Here is a 24,646-nt window from a genome sequence, read left to right as displayed (position 1 = left end):
GGTCAACTTAAATTTTCAAAATTTGGGTTGATCGATTCTTATTATATCAGGATGTCAAGGAACATACAGTGACAGGCTGTTAATGGATTTAAGGTATGGATCAGTCATGATCTAACTGAGTGATGAAACAAGCTCAAGAGCTGAGTGGCGCATTCATGATTCTAAGAGGCAATGATTATCTCAAGTTGCAAAGCAAAGCTTTGAACAAAATTAAGCGGCCAACATTCCCAAAGACAATGGTTAGGACACAACAGGAAACCACCACAGATGAATCAGGAAGCCAATGTCAGTACGAAACTTTCTTTCCAAAATACAAACTATCAATGCATTATTAGGCCAATGCAGTCAAAACATGAAAATGTTTTTAAGGCTTGCCATTAGGAGAAACCAAAATAAATTTACCGACACCAAATGTGCATTTTGATCTGTTATCTGGAACTTATTTTGTGTCCTTTAACTTCTTTTCTCAAAGCAGATCAGACACTAAAATAGCCAGAATGTCAACCTATTATTCAGACCACAGCCTAGAGCCAAGACCATCACCTACATGTGTCTATCAGAACTGCTTAAACTTAATGGGGGAATTCTCAACAGCTTCCAATAGTCTGAAAGAACTTGCAAGGTCATCTGCATTTCACTCAAGACATCATCTTATTGAAGGAGTTGAAACAAAGAGGAATGACAGTCTGGGGAATCATTAAGAAGCTGATTACGACTTTATTGCCCTGCTGATGCTCATCAGTGAAGCGGCATGGCATTTTGGCAGATAACACTTCATTCAATGATCACTCCTAACTGTGGCCAGCAGGACAGGAGTAAACAATTATTGCAGAGGATTCTGCATACTGGTAAAAGGCAGGCTCACCTTTTGCTGTTTATTTGCTGCTGGTGGTTTGAAGAGGACATTCGAAACACATCAGGTGACATATAAATATATAAATAAACATACATCAAGACTTTGCCACTACTCTAGCAACATGGAATCTGGAACTTCTCAGTTAAAAAGAGATGTGTGCTACTTTAACTGATCGAAGATCTTACAAGAGTCTCCAGGAGAAAGGAATGTTTGTTTGTTACATCTTATTGGGTATCGTTACTTTGATCTACAGGACAAGAGGCTTAACCCAGCAGTTACTGCTACTGGAAGAGAACAGGACTAGAAAGCAAAATGGTCTCCTTCCTCTTGTGGGTGTAGAGCATCCATCCCCTTTTAGATCTCCTCAAGAACCTCCAGTATTATCGCTGAGAACCCATATACCCAATATCATGGTCTAAGTAATCCTGAAACCTACTGATAAGTGTCAACCAGTTGCTTCACAGCATTCATGGAAGTGAGTGTGTGGAGTCCACGGATGCTCAGCAATGTTCCTTCTAACATCTCTCCACATTACACAGATTTCTGCGTGGCTGTACATGAATGTATCTTAAAGGGAGCTTTAGCAGGCTGTTAGCTCCCCCTACAATCATTTCCAGTTTCCTGCCTGGCCGCACACACACAGCATTACAGAATGATCCACAAAAAATATCTTCTAACTGGTAGACAAGTGCTAAGCCTACAGCAATCGGACTTTGGTGTCTCCAGCAAAGTTGCGTGCTGAATACAGACTTTCAGGCATGTCTTATTAGCATGGCTCGCAGGTAATGCCAGTTTCATCCTTTCACCAAAATATTTTTACTGTAATTCTCAAATGATGCACCAATTATCTTACATTAATGGTTTGTCTTTGTCCTTTGGTTCTTTCACTTTGATATTTTTTTCTGGTTCCATCTCGACTTTGACAGCAGACTCAGTTTCCATGGGCTCATCAAAGTCATCATCATTGAACTCCATTGCATAGGACTCATCTACAAATCAAAATTCACAACTTTAAACAAACAAAAACTTGAGCAACACAGTAAATGCAGCTATCAGATTTAACAAAGGGATCTCTGATCATGTTCCCCTGCTGCACTTCCTCCATACACTGTCAGACTTGCTGAGTATTTCCAGTATTTTCTGTTTTTAATTTCAGATCTCCACCATCTGCAATACTTCAAGAACAGAGAAAATACTTCTGTTGAGGGGTTAAAAAAAACTCCTTAAATGTCTGCCACTGTTTATCCATTGTCTTACTTCTTAACCTTACTTATTTCCCCAGCCACTGTAGCTAACTCTATCTTCATACTTTGGTAATAACCTTGACTTAAGGTTAAGGCATTCATTTCAGGCCCAAGTTTCACAAATTGAATACGAAATTCTATCATGTGATAATCACTCTTTCCAGACCTTCACTAATTAGTCATTAATTAATTGTCTCCATCTCATTAAAAACTGTCTTGAATGCCCTCTTTGAAGCTTACCTCGAAGAGTACCTTCGCCAATTTGATTCATCCAATCTATATGAAGATTAAAATCACCCACAATTATTGCAGTACCTTTTCAATGGACACCCATTATTTCCCTGTTTTATATTACAGCTACTGTTAAAAAGTCTAAACTGCTTCCAACAATGGCGTATTTCCCTTGCTATTTCTCATCTCTATCTGATTCTACATTCTAACCTTTTTCAGCCAAGATCATTTCTCATTACTGTTCTAAGCCCATCTTTATTAGCAGGGGCTACTATACCTCTTTTTATCTGATAAGTCAATACTCTTTGTGCATTCAGTTTCTAGCTTTGGTATGCTTGCAAGTACATCTCTCTAATGATGGTCACATCGTTGGTAGTTATTTCTCATAGTACTATCAATTAATTTATCTTCTTGTGAATACTAGGTGCATTCAGATGAAGATCCTCTAATTCCGTCCTTTTACTAATTTTCTATACTCCCACCTTGTGTGCTGCTGCACTTTTATGCTTGCGTGGTCTGTCCCTTGCTATTACACTCTGGTTATCACTCTGGCATATATTGCTTCCCTGCTATACTGTCTTACCATTTCTCCTCAAGTTGATAAATTTCATCCCTGAACTCTTCCATCAACTACACCCTGCCCATCCTCACTGCTCCTGTCCACATCACCTGCAAGAATATGAATTTGTTTGGATGAATGGAAGCGCTGAGGTTTCACTTGAGCTCCCTTGTGGGTCACCATACCCGCCATTCAATGCTCCATATTCATAATTTCCTGGCCTGACCTTTGACCAAACTGAAATACTTAATTTAAAGGGGTTTAATTGCTTTCAGGAACAAGGAATTTGTACCTTCCCTGATGCATTGTCATAAGCTCAGATACCAACACTTCAACTCCATGCCAAAATTCCCCCAGCCACAGACACTTGCTCTTCCATTAATTGTTAAAAAGCATTTCTTTCAAAATTCAGTGAAGCAATAGAACATAGAACAATACAGCACAGAACGGGCCCTTCGGCCCTCGATGTTGTGCCAACCTGTGAACTAATCTAAGCCCATCCCCCTACACTACCCCATCATCATCCATATGTTTATCCAAGGACTGTTTAAATGCCCCTAATGGTTCACAGTGTTTGAGCAGCTAAAAGTTAATGGGCATCAGGCTTGACATTCCCTGCTACTGAAGTTGCACTGACTAAATTTACTCACAACAAAGAGATACCAAAAGGTTAGTACTCCACAAGGAAAGATTCAGTGCCACAGACCCACACACCAGCCAAACAATCAGTGGCAGTGGCAGACCTCTTAAAATCCATTCTTACTGGGCATGGATCCACAACCATAAGACATAAGAGCAGAAGTTAGGCCATTCAGCCCGTCGAGTCTGCTCTGCCATTCAGATAGGTTTCTTCACCCCATTCTCCTGCTTTCTCCCTATAGCCCTTGATCCCCTTGACAATCAAAAACCTATCTATCTCAATCTTAAATATACTCAATGACCTGGCCTCCACAGCCTTCTGTGGCAGTCAATCCCATAGATTCACCAGTCTCTGGGTGAAGAAGTTTCACCTTATCTGTGTTCTAAAAAGGTCTTTCCTTTACGTTAAGGCTGTGCCTTCGGGTCCTAATCTCTACCAATGGAAACATTTTCCCAACATCCACTCTGTCCGGGCCATTCAGTGTTCTATAAGTTTCAATTAGATCCCCCCATCATCCTTCCAAACTTCTCTGTTTAATGCTCACACCAGAAAAAAAAACATAGGACATGCTGTGTGAAATAACAGAAGTTGCTCTTTTGTAGTGAATAATGGGATGTTGATGCTGCAGCATACTATTTGCCTGACATCAAAGATGAAACTTTAGGGTAGGTAGTCAGAGTTCCACTTTGGTGAAACAGCACCGGCGAATGAACCCAAAGATAGTTTGCCTCTTTTTCTGGGTTTCTGCGCCTCTTCACAATGCTACAGTGTATGAGAGGTAAAAGCCCTTTGAGACTGAAACCTTAGTTCCTGAACTTGAACAATTGTCTGTTCCATTTCATGTAGTTTGGCATAGTAATTGAAAAGATGTGGAAAAACGTCAGCACTAGCCAGCGTATGATCCTGAAAAACTGGTAAAATAATAGACAATAAAACAATACTCAGGCACAGAAGGAAACTGTCGAGATTTTGTGGCAGTTAGGTAAAAAAACGTGGGATCCGTTGTGCTTGCCATCTTTCCCCCTCTAAAAATGAAAGCAGCTTTTGGAGTTTGTACATGCAGAAATCCAGGAGGTGTCGTCAGTACTTCGATGTTTCTCTGTATGGAATGGTTACTGGTCAGGAATCAATGCATTCTCAGCAAAAGGATATTACCTCATCTCACTTCCCTCATTTTCCCCGTCGTCTTGCAAGTTTTCCCTAGTCATATCCTTAAATTAAGAAAAAGTCCCATTGGTTAGATTCAGCATCTGTCATTAATTAGAATGGTTAAAGAATAGTATCAAACTAAAAAAAATATATAATTGTAGAAAGATGAGCAGAAAGTCAGAAAATTGAACTGAATATTTTTTTTAAAATGTCAAGAATGACTAAAATACTAACAAGGAGTGCAAAATCAGACCACAAGAGAAAGCTAACAACAAGTATAAAACAGATAGTAGGAGTTTTGATAAATATTTTCCTTAAAAAAAAACAAAAGCCTGGACCCTATTTAGTCAGTCTGAAGAACCAATTATGGAAAATAAAGAGGTTGGAGAAGAAATTGAACAGGTATTATGCATCAATATTTACTACAGAAGATATAAGTAATTGTTCAAAAGCGACTATAAATCATGAAAAGGAAGGGAAGAAGGAACTCAGGAAAGCCACAATTACCAGAGAAGTGGTGCATCAAGAATTGTTGGAGTTGTGGTTTGGCAAGTGCTTGGGTTCTGATGATCTTTGTCCTTTAAGAAGTAGGTAGTGAGAAAGTTGATGCATTGATCTTAATTTTCAAGATTTGCATTGATTTCACAGCAGTCCAATTACATTGGAAAATAGAAAGAGTAACTGCATTATTGCAGTCACAGAGTCATACAGCACAGAGACAGACCCTTCAGCGTAACGTATCTATGCTGACCAGGTTTCCTAAATTGAACTAGGCTCATTTGCTTGTGTTTGGCCCATATCCCTCTAAACCTTTCCTATTCACTTACCCATCCAAATGTCTTTTACGATGTAATTTTACCCACCTCTACCACTACCTCTAAGCTCATACCAAATATACACACCCTCTTTGTGAAATACTGTCCCTCAGGTCCCTATTAAATCTTTCCCTTCTCACCTTAACCTATGCCCTCTAGGTGTGCACTCCTCTACCCTGGGGAAAAGACCTTGGCTATTCACCTTATCCTTGCCCACCATGATTCTATGAAACCTCTATAAGGTTACCCCTGAGCCTCTTGTGCTGCAGGGAAAATGTCCCAACATATCCAGCCTCTCCTTACAACGCGAACCTTCCAGTCTTGGTTACATCCTTGTAAACCTTTTTTGCACCCTTTCCAGTTTAATAACATCCTTCCCATAGCATGACAACCAGAAAGGCATGCAGTATTTCCAATGTGGCCTTATACAGCTATAACATGCTGTCCCGACTCCTCTCCTAAATGCTCTGACCGAGCAAGGCAAGCATGCCAAACTTTTCTTTATCATGCCAGCTACATGTGATGCCACTTTCAAGGAACTATGTACCTGCATGCCTCGGTCTCTCTGTTCGACAACACTCCCCAAGGCCCTGCTATTAACTGTGTAAGTCCTGTCCTGGCTTGTCTGAACAAAATGCAACACCTTGCATTTATCAGAATTAAACTCCATCTGCCATTCTTTGGCCCGTTGACCGACTTGATCAAGATCCTGTTCTACTCTTAGATACTGTCTTCACTGTCCACTATACCACCCAATTTTGGTGCCATCTGCAAACTTCCTAACCATGCCTCCTGTATTCTCACCTAAATGCCTTTTAGATGTCCACGTCGACCATATCAACCACATTAATCCTCAATCCTCTGAGGAAGAGTCACCAGGCCTGAAACATTAACTCTGAATTTTTCTTCACAGATGCTGAGCTATTCCAGCAACTTCTGTTTTTGTTGCAGATTTACAACATCCACAGTTCTTTCAGTTTTTATTTTGTCCTTTAAGTTATTCATCTCACTCCAAAAGCCCCAAAAAAGATTACACTTCAACAAATGACATGGAACTGATTTTTTTAAAGTGTTCACTAGACTCATAATTACTGAAAACACTTCAGACTTGAAAAACTATTTTTATACTCATAGAATTTCGCATTTCTCTGTTTTGAAGAAAACTAAATTTTTGATTATTCAACCACCTTTACTGTGCGTACATTTCATTGATATTAAATGATATTAAAAGTGAAGGTTGGTCCCTGCATTTTATTTGGCTCTGAGAATATTTTATTGTGATTGCTTGTTTATCCACACAATAACATCACTGTTGCTACACTTTTCAGAGAGCCCATTGGTTGGTGCCAGATTCAAACTAACTTTGAGAAAGGGAAGGCCCATGCCATAAAGATTGTTAAATCTTTAAGTGCAGCTCTGTTTGAGCTTAGCGGCAAGTAATTAGCGGCTTTCATTAACAGGGGGATTGAGTTTAAGAGTCGTGAGATCTTGTTGCAGCTCTATAAAACTTTGGTTAGACCGCACTTGGAATACTGCGTCCAGTTCTGGTCGCCGTATTATAGGAAAGATGTGGATGCTTTGGAGAGGGTTCAGAGGAGATTTACCAGGATGCTGCCTGGACTGGAGGGCTTATCTTATGAAGAGAGGTTGACTGAGCTCGGTCTCTTTTCATTGGAGAAAAGGAGGAGGAGAGGGGACCTAATTGAGGTATACAAGATAATGAGAGGCATAGATAGAGTTGATAGCCAGAGACTATTTCCCAGGGCAGCAATGGCTAGCACGAGGGGTCATAGTTTTAAGCTGGTTGGTGGAAAGTATAGAGGGGATGTCAGAGGCGGGTTCTTTACACAGAGAGTTGTGAGAGCATGGAATGCGTTGCCAGCAGCAGTTGTGGAAGCAAGGTCATTGGGGTCATTTAAGAGACTGCTGGACATGCATATGGTCACAGAAATTTGAGGGTGCATACATGAGGATCAATGGTCGGCACAACATTGTGGGCTGAAGGGCCTGTTCTGTGCTGTACTGTTCTATGTTCTATGTTCTAATGTTCCTTAGTCGTTGACCATGAAGTCATTTTTTTAAAAAAGCAGCTCTTCAGCAACAATATCTGAATGAGTAGTAAATCTGTCCCAGTTAAGAACGCAGACATGAACCAAAAAGCTACTACCTAGGTCCCCCATATTTTAGAAGCAGGGTACAGATACGTACTAATGATTTCTACATGATTGCACCTTTAAACAAACATTTCCCTGACTCTGTTTATCCACTTCTCCTTGACAACTATAAAACTCAGTTCCAAAGTGACTTCTAAATTAGCAATCACAATGCTCTACCTGAATGCTGTGCTACAAAAAGGGATGCATCTTAAATTAGTTGACATCAATATTTTCATCTAATTATACGGTGCTGACCTTTTTCACAAAGCATGTGGTGCAATTAAAAATCCTACAATGAGCAAAACATTTCCTAAGCTTTATTCTATCACCATCTAGTGGCCAATGAAGAATAAAAATACATGCAATCGTCAAACTTCACATATTGCCGCTCTTCCCTGCTGATACCAAACACAGACACAATAATACCGAGAACACTGAAGGTCAATAAAATCATTTACCACATTCCTCTTGATTTCGAATCTAGTTCAACTTCCATCGCTTCACCCCATTACCCAACACATCTCTTTGCACAAAGAGATAGTAAGAACTGCCAATGCTGAACTCAGAGATAACGCAGTGTGGAGTTGGAGGAACACAGCAGGCCAGGTAGCATCAGAGGAGCTGACGTTTCGTCAGCTTTCCTGCTCCTCTGATGCTACCTGGCCTGCTGTGTTCCTCCAACTCCACACTGTGTTATCACCTCTTTGCACAATGCAATTTTTTAAAATTAATTCTATAAATAGTTATTTTGTTGACAGTAAATGAACTAACTTGAAAATAACCTTTTAATACCTTTAAAATAACCTACGTGAAAAGTGCAGCACAAGAGACTAGTGCGGGATTCTGCTTAACCTCCTCCTAAGATTCCAATCATCCCCACTATTTTCAGCCAATATTAGTTTATTCTGTGTGATTTTAAGGAGAATTAAACAGAGATCATGGGGTCCGGTAATGCACTGACTGTAGAGCTTAAGCCACATCTACCAGGGTTAGTTGCTCCCCAGCCAAAATGTGCCAGTACAGCTTTTACACTGGTACCTACCTGACAACACAGATGGTTGCCAAGGTAGGTCCTACGCACATAAATAAGTCTAACTTGGCCAATTATTATGTCAACTTGGGAGATCCCTCCAAAACCATCAGTAAAGTGACAATAAGAGTCAACAGTGACACCTACTCAGAGACACACTGTTCAGGAACAGACCTGCAAATCTGCTCATAGCCTTAATTTAAATAAAGGGAAAATAAAATGTTATTTGCCTGAAGGGATGCAGTTTTGAATCGGGCACCATGAGTCGTTTCAACATTGAGGTCAAAAGGGTGGGCTGGAGTCAAATTCAACACAAAGGATGATGTTTGGGAGTGTTTCAGCCACAAAGCATTACTGCAAGAGATCCACAAGACAAACATTTTTAACTACATCAATGGCCTTCTCACAATTACAGGCACAAAATTGAGGCCATTCTCCGACAAATTCAGCATTCAGCTCCATTTACAACTCCTCAGAAATGAAGTAGTTTACAGCTAGAATGACATGAAGTTAGCTATAGCCTTACAAGGTCAGCTGGCATTTATACTTGTAAGCTCCAGGTACGGAATCCTCACTCAAAATTACCACTTATAAGAGAAAACCTAACCATCTCTCCTTTCCCTTCACTAGCCAGCATCACCTTAAGTCGCACCAATTCTTAATCGTTCCAATTCTCCGGGAGCAGAACACAGCCTGAATACTTCGCTGCAGGTGGCTCTCCCTGTAACACAGGCAAAGCCTATCTGTTGCCTGCAAAGCTCAAGTCAGGAGTGTGATAGCACATACTCCACTTACCTGGATGGGTGATACTTCAACAAGCCAAAGCACCAACCAGGATGGATGAATACCCGACCACAATGTTAATTCTCTCCAACACTTCTACGCCGTGGCTACAGTATATACGGACCACACGTTGCCATCCACTTCATTTCATCTACAGCTCCTACTCCAGAAGCCTTTACTACCATGAAAGGCAGAGCAATCATGTTGGAAACAGCATTACCTTAAGTTCCCCTCCAAGTAATATGTCATTCTGACATGTTGTGGAGTTAACATCCTGGAATTCCCTAACCAACACCACATCAACACAAGAACTGCAACACGTATGGAAGGTCTATCACTGCTCTCCTTGAAGACGAGGCAGCTAAGAGGAGATTTTTCAGGGGTTTTCAAAATCATGAACAGACTGGATAAGAGTACATAGGGAATCATTGACAGCGTTCGTAAAAAGAACAAAACACGAGGTTATAGATTTAGATTAACATGCAAAAGAAGCAAGTATGATATCAGGAAAAATTTTTTCACATAGCGAGTAGTTAGGGTATGGAATGCAGTGCCTACAAACAAAGTGAAAGCAGTTTTAATTACTCATTTGATGAGCCAGTTCAGGCATGATGGGCCAAATGGCCTCCTACTGCACTGTAACAATTCTGCAATCACCATCTTCTCAGGGTAAATTCAGACAAGAGATAAATGTGGCCTTTCCAGCAATGTTCTAACCCCAAGAATAATCAAAATAAAAAGCACAAGAAGAACAGACAGATAAGTGTGAGTTCTGCAGGACATGCAGACAAAAACAATTTGCAATCAGGATGGTAAAATCTCAGGATGGGAATAAAAATACAAGGTAAGTCAGGTCAGTTAGAACTGAATTAAGGAGGAAAATGTATTATTAAGAGAGTGCACCAAAGTCACATACACTTGGACAACAGGACCACAGCATGCATCAGACTCTGAATAAATTTAATGCTTTTCAATTAGGAATTAGGCAAAAAAAAACACCTGGTCAGCCAGGTATTGTATTAAAGGGCTGCTCATCTGCCTGAAACAAGATCACAGCATTAAATCAGTCCAAAAAATTTAATGGAGGGGGTAAATTCATACCTTCAACAACTTTCTCTTCTTTCACAGTCATAGCCTTTGAACTATCCTTCTTTACCACTGATGCCAGTCTCTTTTCTTCTTGCTTCGCTGACACCTGTTTGACTGAGGATCTCACTGGAGCAGAACTGACAGAGTCCACAACACTAACCACTTCTTCAGGAGCAACTGCTTTCCTTGCAGAACTGTTCTGGTAATTAGAATCAAGGGCCGGAGAAATCTGAGGGTTCAAAAGTAAATTCAAACCAATTTTATTTTGGAAATAGTGAAGGACTAAGAATTGCCTGAAAACCTATGATGCTGAAATGGTGCAGCATGAGAATGCCTATTAAAAGGGTAAACTATTGGCATGGAGTGAAATGGGTCTTCCAAGAGTCTTCTCACATGGAGCCTTCAATCTCTTCCTTCTAAATGTCTTTCTCTCCAGTTGGTTGCTATACCTATTACTTATTCACCCAAACATTCTCTCTACATTTTTCCTTAGACTAAATTACCATCACCACCATCAACCTCCCCCTAGCATGGCCCTTAAACACGGCTCCATAAGATATCATCTGCTCCCCACCTCACTGTAGTACGCCTTGTTGATCAGTCTGCCCTTCCTTCAATAATTTACACAACCTGAGTTAACTATGATTTTAAGGGGACTCAGAGGTATAGTGATAATCTCAATCAGCTGGTAATTCAGAACCCAGGCTATTAGAGTCATAGAGGTACACAATACAAAAAAATTGCCCCTTAGTTGCCCAACTCAACCAAGTTTTCTAAACCTAACTAGTCATATTTTCTTGCACTTACCCACAGCTCCCTAAACCTTTCCAATCCACGTACTTCTCCAAATGTCTTTTAAATATTGTAATTGTATCTGCCTCTACTGCTTCCTCTGGCAGCTGGTTCCATATTCACACCAACCAGCGTTCGAAAATGTTTCCCCTCTTGTCTTAAACCTATGCACTCTAGTTTTGGACTCCCCTACCCTGAGGAAAAAGACTTTAGCTATTCACCTTATTAATGCCTCTCATAATTTTATAAACTCTACAAGGTCAACCTTCAGCCTCCTACACTCCAGGTAAGAAGTCCCGGCTTATTCAGCATAATGAAATGTGAGGCTGGATGAACACAGCAGGCCCAGCAGCATCTCAGGAGCACAAAAGCTGATGTTTCAGGCCTAGACCCTTCATCAGAGAGGGGGATGGGGTGAGGGTTCTGGAATAAATAGGGAGAGAGGGGGAGGCGGACCGAAGATGGAGAGAAAAGAAGATAGGTGGAGAGGAGAGTATAGGTGGGGAGGTAGGGAGGGGATAGGTCAGTCCAGGGAAGATGGACAGGTCAAGGAGGTGGGATGAAGTTAGTAGGTAGGAGATGGAGGTGCGGCTTGGGGTGGGAGAAAGGGATGGGTGAAAGGAAGAACAGGTTAGGGAGGCAGAGACAGGTTGGACTGGTTTTGGGATGCAGTGGTGGGAGGGGAAAAGCTGGGCTGGTTGTGTGGTGCAGTGGGAGAAGGGGACGAACTGGGCTGGTTTTGGGATGCAGTGGGGGAATGGGAGATTTTGAAGCTGGTGAAGTCCACATTGATACCATTAGGCTGCAGGGTTCCCAAGTGGAATACGAGTTGCTGTTCCTGCAAGCTTCGGGTGGCATCATTGTGGCACTGCAGGAGGCCCATGATGGACATGTCATCTAAAGAATGGGAGGGGGAGTGGAAATGGTTTGCGACTGGGAGGCGCAGTTGTTTATTGCGAACCGAGCGGAGGTGTTCTGCAAAGCGGTCCCCAAGCCTCCGCTTGGTTTCCCCAATGTAGACGAAGCCACACCGGGTACAGTGGATGCAGTATACCACATTGGCAGATGTGCAGGTGAACCTCTGCTTAATGTGGAAAGTCATCTTGGGGCCTGGGATAGGGGTGAGAGAGGAGGTGTGGGGGCAAGTGTAGCATTTCCTGCAGTTGCAGGGGAAGGTGCCGGGTGTGGTGGGGTTGGAGGGCAGTGTGGAGCAAACAAGGGAGTCACAGAGAGAGTGTTCTCTCCGGAACGCAGACAGGGGTGGGGATGGAAAAATGTCTTGGGTGGTGGGGTTGGATTGTAAATGGCGGAAGTGTCGGAGGATGATGCGTTGTATCCGGAGGTTGGTGGGGTGGCGTGTGAGAACGAGGGGGATCCTCTTTGGGCAGTTGTGGCAGGGACGGGGTGTGAGGGATGTGTTGCGGGAAACTTATTCAGCCTCTGCTTACAATTCAAATCGTCCAGTCTCAGTAACATCCCTGTTAGTCTTTTTTACACTCTTTCCAGTCTGATGACATCCCAACTTGTCGACCTGTGAAGCCACTTTCAAGGAACTTTGCGTCTGCACCCCTAGGTCTCTCTGACAACAAACTCCTCAGCGACCTGCCAGTAATTGTGTAAGTCCTATTCTGGTTTGTCTTACCGAAATGCAACACCTCGCATTTATTTAAATTAAACTCCATCTGTCATTCCTTGGCCTACATGTTCCGAGGACATGGATCCAAATCCATCTGTACCAGATGTGAAATCTGAATTCAATAGAAAAGGCTACTGGTGACTATGAAACAATATTAAAACGTATCTGGTCCAACAATATCCTTTAGGGCAGAAAATGTACCATCCTGACCTGGTCTGGCCTATATGTAACTCCAGGCCCACAGCGTTGTGGTTGACCGTTAACTACAATTTGGGACAGGCAATAATACTTGCTAGCCAGCAACTCCCACATCCCATCAGCAAATAAAAATAAAAACAAACAGGAGTTTGAGACATATAAAATAATCAGGGGGTTAGATAGGGTGGATAGGAAGACCCTTTTTCCTCGGATGGTGACGGCGAGCACGAGGGGGCATAGCTTTAAATTGAGGGGTGAAAGATATAGGACAGATGTCAGAGGTAGTTTCTTTACTCAGAGAGTAGTAATGGAATGGAAGGCTTTGCCTGCAATGGTAGTAGATTTGCCAACTTTAAGTACATTTAAGTCATCATTGGACAAGCATATGGACGCACATGGAATAATGTAGGTTAGATGGGCTTCAGATTGCTACGACAGGTCGGTGCAACATCGAGGGCCAAAGGGCCTGTACTGTGCTGTAATGTTCTATGTTCTATGAGTCACCTAAATGCCCCCATTGCTTCTAACTTGGGTTGAATTATGTACTACTGGTCACATCCCTCTCTGTAACTCAATAATCGACCTTCAATAAGAAAGAACCATCACATGTTCTGGTATGAAGATGAGGCAAACAGCTCACTATCTGACCATAAAATAGCATGTAGTTTAGTTCCACACTTTGCAAAATCCTTTTTTTTGAAGTTACATTTTACACAAACGAATTATAATGATATTATGGACAATGGCCACTTCTTCAATCACAATGATTCATCCAGTCATCATTAAGGAGATATTTTAATTAGATGCTAAGGAAATGCAGGTAACATTCATAAAGACGTAAAAAGAACAAGTGGGAACATTTGTCCCAGGTCAACAATCAGACACAATCACAATGGAACAACAACAGACATTTTATTGCTCATTTTCCAACTCGGGTGATGCTAGCCCTTTAACATTTTCCGAATACATTTCTGGAGGTACCTTGCGGGTGGGTGGCCTGACAGAAAATGGATTTGCTGATACTCCAGCAGGTTTCTTCCTCTTTAAAATGACAGCAGGTGGTGGTGTAGGTATTAAAGGTGCCTATTAAATTCAAACATGCATCACTTAGAAATACATAAACAACTTGTATTGAAAAAAATAGGAAACAGGAATAAGCAATTTGTGGAACATAATTACCTAAACTAATTTAAAAATGATTTGGGCCCTTACCTCTGCATGAAGATCATTAAGTATATCTCCCAGTAGATCATCCTTAGATAGATCAACATCTTTCTGTAAAAATAATTACAAAAGTAGAAAAGAAGATTATTTACAACATGCAACTCTTAACCTCTTCAGAACAGTCAGTGTCATGGCCTTCTCCACAACCAATCACAACTTGTGTTTATAGATTCTCTGCAGAAAAAATGTCTCAAGGTTCAAAGTTTTGGCAAAGATCCGTGGTTCAGGTTGCGGGTGAGGTTGTTGACTTGCTTGCTGAGCTGGCTTGTTCAGACGTTTCATCACCATGCTAGGTGACAACATCAGTGAAGCCTCTGATGAAGCAGCAGTGCTCTGAAAGATTTCAGGTTTATTTCAAATAAACCTGTTGGACTGTGAACTGGTATCATGTGACTTGTAATTTTGTCAGAAGCAGAGCAAAGGACAACTTGAAGTGAGGGTATGCTGGGATAAAAATTAGGGATGGCACATAAGCAGTTCTTAAAACAGAGTTAGTGGATCGAACATGTCAGATGTTATCAGTAAACATGTGGAAGCTGACTCTGTGTCTGTAGTTGTTGCTGCTAGGAGGCAATGTACAGCTGACAGTGAGAGATTTGGGGCAATGGGTTGTTTGGGGGGGTGGGTACAGGCAAGAATACATCTTTGAGGGACGCTGGAAAAAAAGGCACTAGAGCAGGAACAGAAGGAACTGCTGGGGCTACCATCGGTAGCCAGGTGTGGAACCAAGTGTCATGCCAATTTGGATAATAACGAGGCACGACAGGAGGTTCATATGGTCAAAAATCACAAAAGCTATATAGTGATCAAGAAGGAAACAAGTAAAAGGTGCACCAAAGTCACAAACATGAAGGGTATCATTTGTGATCAGCACTAGTTCAGTACTCTGGGGAAACAGAAACCTGATTGCAGAGATCCAAACCTGGAATGGTAGGAAAGGTAGCACCGATTAAGGAGATAAAAAATCATTCATGTGCTCTGGAAAAGAAAATTAGAGGTGGACAGATAATTTTCAAGAATGAGAAGATAAGAATCGGGTTTTCAAGGAGGCAAGTATGATCGTGGTAATTTTGTAAGGGAGGACAACAATACTGGAAGAGTGGAAACGACTTATAATGTTAGCGTGGAATGAGAACTTGAGTAGTCAGCAATTTAATGGAAGGATGAGGGAAGCAAGAAGTGCTACTCTTGGGCAAGATGATCACAGAGGTTTGACTAGATGGAAACTTGGAGAAAAATTTGGCTTTGGTGATCCAGTGGAGGAGGCATAGCAGGGGATGAAGCAAATGAGGCAAGGAGGTAGTTAACATGTGGTCGCACCCTGAGTAACAAAGAAATGCATAAATTCATCTCACTTGTTGTTGGAGGTGAGGGTAGAGATGGAGATATGAAACCAATAGTTATCTTTGCTCACTATGATAATCTGAGAGTTGCTGCCACTTCACAGCTAGGTAAGTGAGACCTGTTAGACCTAAAGCATCTGATAGCCTCAAATCTAAATCACTCCGATTTAAGTAAGTGATCAAGATTAGACACAGAAAAAGCTACACTAGGATTTAGCACATGTCGATGCAGCGCTAACGGAGATGTTGAAGAGGCTGGCAGTTGCAGAACTATTGTGACTAATGAAGCGCTAAAGATCAGATTAGTTTGGAGCCTGAAAGTGACTGAGAGAAAAGATTATCAATACAACTAATACTTTTCCTTCCTCTACACCTTTTCCTTCCTCAATCAGAAGCTAGGACATAAATTCTTCAGGAGACAAGAGTCATGCTTCACCCAAAACATTAACTCTTTTCTTCTCCCTTCACAGATGCTTTTAGACATGCAGAATATTTCCATCACTTTCCATTTTTATTTCAGATTTTCAGCATCCACAGTATTTTGCCTTTATTAATTATATCATTAATGCTATTGTGCATTGATCCAAAGCAAGCATGTCTCTGCAAAATGTCCCTGGGGTGTTCTGGTCCATGTACTGTATTGTAGAAACCAGCAGAGAAACAAAACTTATCAAGAGACAGTGTAATTTAAATCAGTTTACTGAAGCAAAGAAGTAATAGTATCTTATACGGATCATTAGGTAGGTCAATTCAGATACTGGTATCCAGATCTAGGTGGCTTACTTTAGGAAATCGGTGGAAGCCTTGCAGAAATAAGAAAAGATCCATAACTGTATCAGGGAAATTGAAAGAAAAACAGAAACCACAGAACTCAAGGAAATTTCATTACAGTAAACAGGAGGTGAGGTCATCATATAAGTAGAAAATTTAAGTAAATAAAAAATTGCACCAAAACAAAAGGGGGCATTGGATCAGAAAGATGAGCTTAAATGAGGCTAACAAGGACACAAGAAAAGATATAGTGCTGAATGCAAAATTCACAATAGCTTCCAAAAAAAGAGAAGCAGATAAGCTTATCAGAAACAAAAAGAAAATGGCAAATACAACTACATGGTCAGTGTTCAGAGTTCCTGCATAGATTCCTAAATAGCCTTCTGCATGCAATGAGGCTTGTTCTAAAGTTGAAATATAATTAGACAGGATTCAAACTCATGAATCCAGTTCTCTACAACTATAAAGCCAAATTATCTTCTATTTTGGCAAAACTAACAGCCAAAAATCTAAATTGTCGCAAAATCTGAAATACATTTTGAAGATGCAGCTGGGCCACAGAGAATACATGGGATGTTCAATTTGAAAATACTCAATGCAAATTGGGCTAATAGTGGGTGGTAGCATCAAAGGATGCCAAAAGGTCTTTTGGGAAGTATTCAAACTGATGTGTGGTTGGCTGCAGCTTATTGCTCCACTACTTGAGGTTTAACATCAGCTTGGGCGACTTGTTGTTGTCTCTAATAATAAAATTACCAAAACCAATCAAGTTTTGTTCCTTTAAATTAACCAAGAGTCCCGTGACTCGTGAGTTCCTCACCTACAGCAAGAAAGGCAACAGAGCCTGCTCAACTCAAACAGTCAAAAAGGGAAATTCACACAAAGACTGAAAAACTTTACCGCACTTGAGTACAAACTAATCCTTCTCTAAGTATATTACACTGGAAAACTGATAAGTCATTCCAGTTCTTTTAATGGACATTAAGGACACAACTGATCTGAAAAATTTTCAACAATTCTTAATTTTTTAAATTTCCATTTGTCTGAAATCCTCATGTCTCCAGAACATATAGCAAGAGGGGAAAATTCTGCACAAGTCAAGTTAGCAAAGAAAGGCAAGGAAATTTAAGTTGTCCGAAACACATTCAGAAAATTAACAATTTAGTGCACAATTCCACACATAATAGCCCATTGCACATAAATCGAGGTTGGCATACAAATCTCTATCTTCAAAGACTGAAAATAGGAACACCCCCACATCAGATTTTTAAACATTGCACTCTGCTTCTGCAAGCTTGTGAAAGACAGGCTGTTAACATTTTGTGCAAAAAGGACAAGAGGAGGAAAAGGAAAATCCAAACGCTTAGGTAAAGCGGGAAACACAAATCTTATTTACTCGAAAGAGATTGGACCATACCTCAATCTTCTTCTTGGTTGTGCTAGCCAAAAACATGGATTTGATGTTATTAGGCTTTGAAACCAGTATATTCTTCACATTTTTCTTCTCTTTATTTGTACTGGATCTTCCTTTGTCTATAAGGACAAGTAGTAGGAAACAGGTTTTAGATACTATAACAAAAAGTCAACACTTAAAACAAAAACAGAATTTGCTGGAGAAATTCCAGCATCTGTGGAGGGAGAAACACAAAGTTAATGTTGAGTCTGATGTGGCTCTTCTTCAGAACAGGTAATAGTTAAAGTTTTGAGAATATGACCAATGATCCACTCAAAAATAAAAGTAATGAGAAATGTAACAACCTACACTGCTGTAGTAACTTTAATGTAATACAACATTGCAACAAAATGTACATCAAAACTAAAATGGGAACTAAAACTGAAAATCTGAAATTATTAAAACATTGGTATGATTCAGCAGGTCAGGCAGTATCCATGGGGAGAAATTTGGAACTGCTGTCAGTTTCAGGCAAGCACCCTGATTCTGCACTTATTTAAAAATAGTGATTATTTTCTAATTTCCTTGAGTTCTGATGCAAGATCATTGACCTGAAACACTAACTCTGTTTCTCAACTCAGACTTGTTGCCTACTGAGTACTGGCAGCATTCGCAGTTCTTAAATGCTTACCTTTGTCTTTCGTATCAAAGACATCTTCCTCTAAATCATCATCAAAAATTTCTCGACCATCTTCCACGTAACCAACACCATCTGTCAAAGACAAAATGATCAAGTTTTTGATAAAAACAGTGGAAAAGTTTCCTTTAAAAGAACAGGTACTTGCACAAAGGAAGACAATGAAGTTTAGCATTTACCATCATCGACTATCCAGTCATCATCCTGCCGTTCACATACAAGCTTAGAGTATTGATCTTCATCAAGTTCCTCATAAACATTTGAAATCTTTTCAACCTGAAAGACAATAGGTTCCACACGATGTTATAACCTATGGGAAAAGAACTGGATGTAACCATACAGGAACAAGACCCAAATCAGCACTTAAATGCACTTTAGAGAGAAACCAAAACTAATTATTTCATACAGTCTGAACGCTGTGAAGCAATGTAATATTCAGGGTTTTAGATCAAATCTACAAAACAGACAGTCAACCCTTGGCTGTAGAATCTTCTACAATTACTATGGATACTGTTTCTCCAACAAGAAACCAGTCAATTGACATCAATCACATGAACTTGATTTCCTTATCAAGACAAACAGGGAAGATAGTACTATGGAAATTTTATGGTTCAGGTTTTCATTAGCCGTAAATACAGCTCCTCTCATCAAATTTTTCTATAAAAATTAAAACAACTTTACCTCATATTTTATTTTCTCACCAGCCTTGGCCTTCTTCAGGCGTTCCAGTGCTGCAACTCGCCCTACTTTCTCCTTACGACTACGTTTTGAGCGTGTTACTGCCAAGCCACACTCGTCAGCACCATCTGAAAAATTACATTTGAAATTAGATCATAAGTTAACTCACACTGACATGGGGAGTAGATGGATTCTATTTCTCTTCAAAAGTGCCAACGTAAACTCGATGTGCCAAGCAGAAATGTATGTTATTGAAGGAGGTTATGATTCCATGAGCTTCACTTCATACTGTTGCGAATATCTAGTTCACAGTTTGTGTGTTATAAGTTTCGGTTGTGGGAATTAAATTGGAGAAAATGGGACAAATGCAATTAAAGCAAGGTTGAAGTCTGTGACACTGGAAAGGTTGGGGCCACATTGAAAGGTTAATAGAAAGGCAACAGTTATAAAACAGTGTAAGATTGCAAGATGTGATATTTGCAATCCTTACAGTAATGGGAAACCATAGTATTACAGAATCCCTAGATTGTGGAATGAGACCTTTTGTCCCATCGAGTCCGCACTGACCCTCCAAAGAGCATCCAACCTAGACACGCCCCATACCTTATTCCCTAACCCAGCATTTAGCATGGCCAATCCACTTAACCTGTTCATCTTTAGACTGTGGGAGAAAACTGGAACAGCTGCTGGAAACCCACAGAGACACAGGGAGAATGTGCAAACTCCATACATTCAGTCACCCAAGGGTAGAATCAAACCTGGGTTCCTGGCACTGTGAGACAGCAGTGCTAACCACTGAGCCACCATGCTTCCCAGATGGATTTTTCTTGTTTTGAATATTAGATTAAAATAATTCGGTGTACCAGAAAGGTTGTAAAACCCATTTATTTCATCGCATCATAAAATAAATTGTAAATGTGGGATAATTAATCTAAAGGTCAGTTTGAGCAAAACCAGAGCAAGCTACTTCATTAAGGAGACGAGTAGAGATTAGAGAGATGGTTTAGTTTAAATTTATCTGAATAATTACAGAGAGCTTTTGTGGTTTGGACCTTGTGCATTTTGCAGCTCACCAAGACACAGCCAAAAGGAATGCTGAGTTAGCTAGACTTGTGTTCTAAATAGAGCAAAAATGTAATTTCATCGTGTACCATGTGGAATGCAGGCAAGCCTTAATCTAAATTATGAGTAAACAAAAGCTAGCAGAACAAACGAGAGTCATTGAACTTGAAACATTAACTCTTTTCTCTGCACAGATACTGCCAGACCTACTGAAATTCTCCAGCAATTTCTGTTATTGTTTCAGATCTGCAGCTCTTTGTTTTATTTATAGAAGAAGTCAGTGATCCCCACAGATTCTTGCATCAAAGGAAGTAGCGAACAGATTAGTTTGGCAGTCCTGGAAATGTAACCAGAACAAGAGACTAACACATCCACTGTTAAGAGATGATAAATGAAAATTTGACCTCTGTGAATATCTGGAGCTAAGAATCCTCTAGGGGACTGTGACATGCTTAAAAGGTGCTGTCTATAGAAGTAAGGAACATTCAGACTGACGTTGCTTATTGTAGTTATAACCCACCTTGCTCGTTGTTCTATTTAATTTTTTTTGGGGTATATCACATAGTTGGTTTTGTTCACAAAGTATTAAGATCTTGCTGCATAGTTCCATGTCAAATGACGTGTTTGTATTTCTCTTTAAGCGTTAGTGAGCCCCACCCAGATTGCAACAATATGTAGCAGATATAGAAAGCTTATCTTTCAAGGGAGAGCATGTTTAATTATTAGGCTGCTGACAGAGGTCTCATCGAAAATGTGGATTCAATCATGGAGAAATCAAGTAGTTAAATCAATGTTCCTTGCTGTATTGTTCTATGTTCTATTTAATAAAACTCCGAATTAAAACGCTTGTCCAGCACCAGCAGATTATCTTAAGAATCAGTCCAAATTACAAGTGCCTTCAGAAAAGAAATCTGTTGTCCTTATCTGGTCTGGTCTACACATTCTTTCAGACCAACAGTACATTGATTCTTAACCACGCCCAAAAAATACCTAGGAAGTCAGTTCTACCAAACCACCAGTAGAAACAAAATTAACCTGGGCAGACACCCAGCACTTAACAAGGAATACAAATTGACAGAGGCAGATCACAGTCCAGTCTACCCTACAAAAAGTTAAAACTGTGGAGCTCTGAAGGTTTCAGAGTTTGTTGAGAAGAATCTTGATTACATCAACAGAATCCCTCCCACAGTCAGCACCTGAGTACCTTGGCTGCTGTCTTGTCGTGGTAGGTTGTGATCACTCTCTCTGCTATAGGAGTGTTATTTTTACCGCACCCTGTCAATATTCCATAATTTTCCCTCCGTTGTGGACAATGTGCTGAACCAGTCTCAAAATGGCAATTGTTGTCGGCAGTTCTGCTACATTCTGGGCCATTGAGGCTGCCATCATCAGTTTCCAGTAAAGACTGAGTGATAGAATGGCAACAGAACGATGTTGTTTGTCCTGTCGTACCTGTACTGGCCCACTGTAAGGACTGTTCAGCTGCTCCCGCACCCGTGCCTTTCCTCCATAGTGTTTTGTCTTCGAATAATCATCCAATTATTTGTTGCCCAAATCTAGCATTTGGCCTGGCCTCAGTTCATTTCACATCCAGCCAAATATGAACATACCAGTTAGGTACAGGAACAGGCCATTCAAACATCCGAGATTTTATAATATTGCAGCTCATCCAATTGTGACCTCAACCCCACTTTCCTGATAGCAAGGTAAGAGTGAAGATAAGAAATAAAGAATAAGAGGAAGGAGAATCTGCTAGCAATAGTCAAAAGTCAAAAGATGCCACATGGATGTAGCAAAAAGACAAACAGAACTGGTTGGAAAAGATAAGCGTAGCAGTCTTTATCAGAGTACGACCTAGGTATATTTTCTGAGCTGATTCAAACTTCTATTTTGACACCTTAGGAATTCTACTGACTTGTCAATCCCATTAGGACAGCAGCACTCAGCCAACATGAGCATTAGTATCTACTTCAAGCACAAAAGGCTCACTTATTTTGTGACTTATTGTCATGTCACTTTGATGCCCATGTATTTTATAAAAGGTAGACAAACAGGAGTCTGGAAAAACACACAGCAATCCAGGCAGCATCTGGAAGAAAGGAGAAGTCAACGTTTTGGGTTCCTTCTTCAGGACTGATTAAGTATTGAGCAAGGTTAGGCAGCTGAGCCTAACCCTATTGTTCCTTGAAGTTCGCTCAGCAGCTTCTGATTGGAGGAAGCAGATGAGTTGTTTGTATCCATTTCATAATCCAGAATGTTGAGGACAAAAACAATGGCCAATCACAAATTAGGGATTGAGCATGCAACCTTTATCGGAACCATTTGTTTCTTCAAACGGCTTAAAGATGTTGAAGTGAGGAGAGGTTCTGAGTGAATTCAACAAATCCATTGCTGCATTATCAATTCACAAATTGGAAGGGGCAGTGATAAATCCTCAGATTCACATTCAGTGGAATTTTTCAAAAGGAAATTGGATAAATACTGAATAAGAGAGAATTTATAGGGAAAGGGCAAAGGAGTAGGTCTTTCAACTGAAATAGTATGGACATGATGGGCTAAATAGCCACCACCTAGTTTTTTTTATTCATTCATGGGATGTGGGTATCGCTGACGAGGCCAGCATTTATTGCCCATCCCTAAATTTCAAGAGGGCAGTTAAGAGTCAACCACATTGCTGTGGGTCCGGAGTCACATGTGGGCCAGACCAGGTAAGAACAGCAGAGTAGTTTCCTTACCTAAATGGCATTAGTGAACCAATTTGATTTTTCCTATCAATTGGCAATTAATTCATGGTCCTCATTAGATCCTTAAATCCAAATTCCACCAACTGCCCTGGCAGGATTTGAATCTGGGTCTCCCACAACATTCCCTGGGTCTCTGGATTAACAGTCAAGTGATAATACCTCTAAGGCAATTCATGATGTGCAAGGGCTTGTTCTGATCTTAATCAAGGAAACCAATAATATGTTACTTAGAGTTCCCACAACGATATGTCTCCATCCTGAAGTGGGGTGGGGACAGGGATTGGTACCTCTAATCCACAAGGTTATCTTGCCATAAAGTGCAGCCTTTTTACTTAACTCCAGAATGCATCCAGCTCCTGAGAGGTCCGGACTAAGTAATCACTAACCTAGAATGCTTACAGGTCAACTCCAACTCTGAGGAATCATACATTCAGACAGAACTCATCGAGGTCTTTGACTCTTCCTTTTCCTGCAGAAGACAATTATTTGGCCATGTGATCAGTATCTTTTGAACCTACAGCCCTCTTCAGCATGAACCTGGTAAGCAGCTGGCAAAGTTTCTGTCTATGATGACAGGCAACTAAATCACTGCATAGAAGAAAACACTCTCCAAGTTGGGAGGAAACACTATAGACCTTCATCTGACACATCAAATGTCAGTTCACTTTTCAAAGAAAAACTTTTGCTTAAAGTAAAAAAAGGTTTGGTCCCAAGAGAAGTCATTCCGGATGTTTAATGATTGAGGGGCTAATCTTTTGCTGTTTTTCTTAGGAAGTCAGATAACAGAGTTTGAAAAAAAAAATCCACCTTCATTTCTTTATCATCCCACGGCAACACCAATCCTCACACCACAGACAATCTATCCAAGAGAGATGGTGCCTATTTCGGATTCCTCTCAGACTGTTTTTCTCTCTGCTATAGATGAGGGATGATCAAATTTGACAAGAAAGGTTATTTCTTCCAATCTTAGCTTGATTGAGTGGCAACATTCTCTTGCCATTAAATCAGAAGGTTGCAGCTTTAAGTCCTTATTAATGGTGGGTGTCTTTTCCCTAGAATGGGGGATTTCAAAACCAAGGGGCATTTTTTTAAGGTGACAGGAGAGACATTTAAAAAAAAGACACGAGGGTCAGCTTTTATTTTTACACAGAAGGATATTTTGCATTAGGAATGAACTTCCTGAGGAAGTGGTGGATGTGGCCACAGTTACAATGTTTAAAAGAAGGTACATGGTTAGGAAAGGTTTGAAGGGATTATGGGACAGGAACAGGCAGGTTGAACTAGTTTAATATGGGATGGTGTTCGGCATAAACTGATTGAACTGAAGGGTCTGTTTCTGAGCTGTATGACCCTGTGACTCTGCAATTCCTCCCCGCTAACATCTGGAGTCTAATAGCAGAATTAGGAGGGCATTCCACAACTCTGTCAAACAAAACCTGACACACAATTGTGCTAATCTAATCATTCACTGACTATAACATCCCAAACTGCTCCAGCATTTGAAACCAGAAGTAATGGATGAATGGTCCATCTCCTCCTCCTGAGGAATCCAACAT

At 40.6% G+C, this 24,646-nt stretch overlaps 1 protein-coding gene across 1 annotated transcript in view; it reads right to left on the bottom strand.

Annotated features, from left to right (window-relative positions):
• The window catches only part of pola1 (polymerase (DNA directed), alpha 1), a 258,605-nt gene that overhangs the window by 232,226 nt on the left and 1,733 nt on the right, over positions 1 to 24,646 (bottom strand). Inside the window, exons 2-9 of the mRNA XM_048541425.2 lie at positions 19,288 to 19,412; positions 18,786 to 18,882; positions 18,601 to 18,681; positions 17,934 to 18,049; positions 14,391 to 14,453; positions 14,160 to 14,261; positions 10,565 to 10,781; positions 1,710 to 1,845 (exon numbers count right to left, since the gene is read on the bottom strand). Coding sequence (XP_048397382.1) covers positions 1,710 to 1,845; positions 10,565 to 10,781; positions 14,160 to 14,261; positions 14,391 to 14,453; positions 17,934 to 18,049; positions 18,601 to 18,681; positions 18,786 to 18,882; positions 19,288 to 19,412 — 937 coding nt within the window. The remainder of the gene's footprint in view (positions 1 to 1,709; positions 1,846 to 10,564; positions 10,782 to 14,159; positions 14,262 to 14,390; positions 14,454 to 17,933; positions 18,050 to 18,600; positions 18,682 to 18,785; positions 18,883 to 19,287; positions 19,413 to 24,646) is intronic.

The sequence above is a fragment of the Stegostoma tigrinum genome, chromosome 12, assembly GCF_030684315.1.
Source record: "Stegostoma tigrinum isolate sSteTig4 chromosome 12, sSteTig4.hap1, whole genome shotgun sequence".
In the NCBI taxonomy this organism is placed as follows: Eukaryota; Metazoa; Chordata; class Chondrichthyes; order Orectolobiformes; family Stegostomatidae; genus Stegostoma; species Stegostoma tigrinum.
The sequence above is the reverse complement of the archived record's forward strand: the minus strand, read 5'-3'. Positions and strand labels throughout refer to the sequence as shown.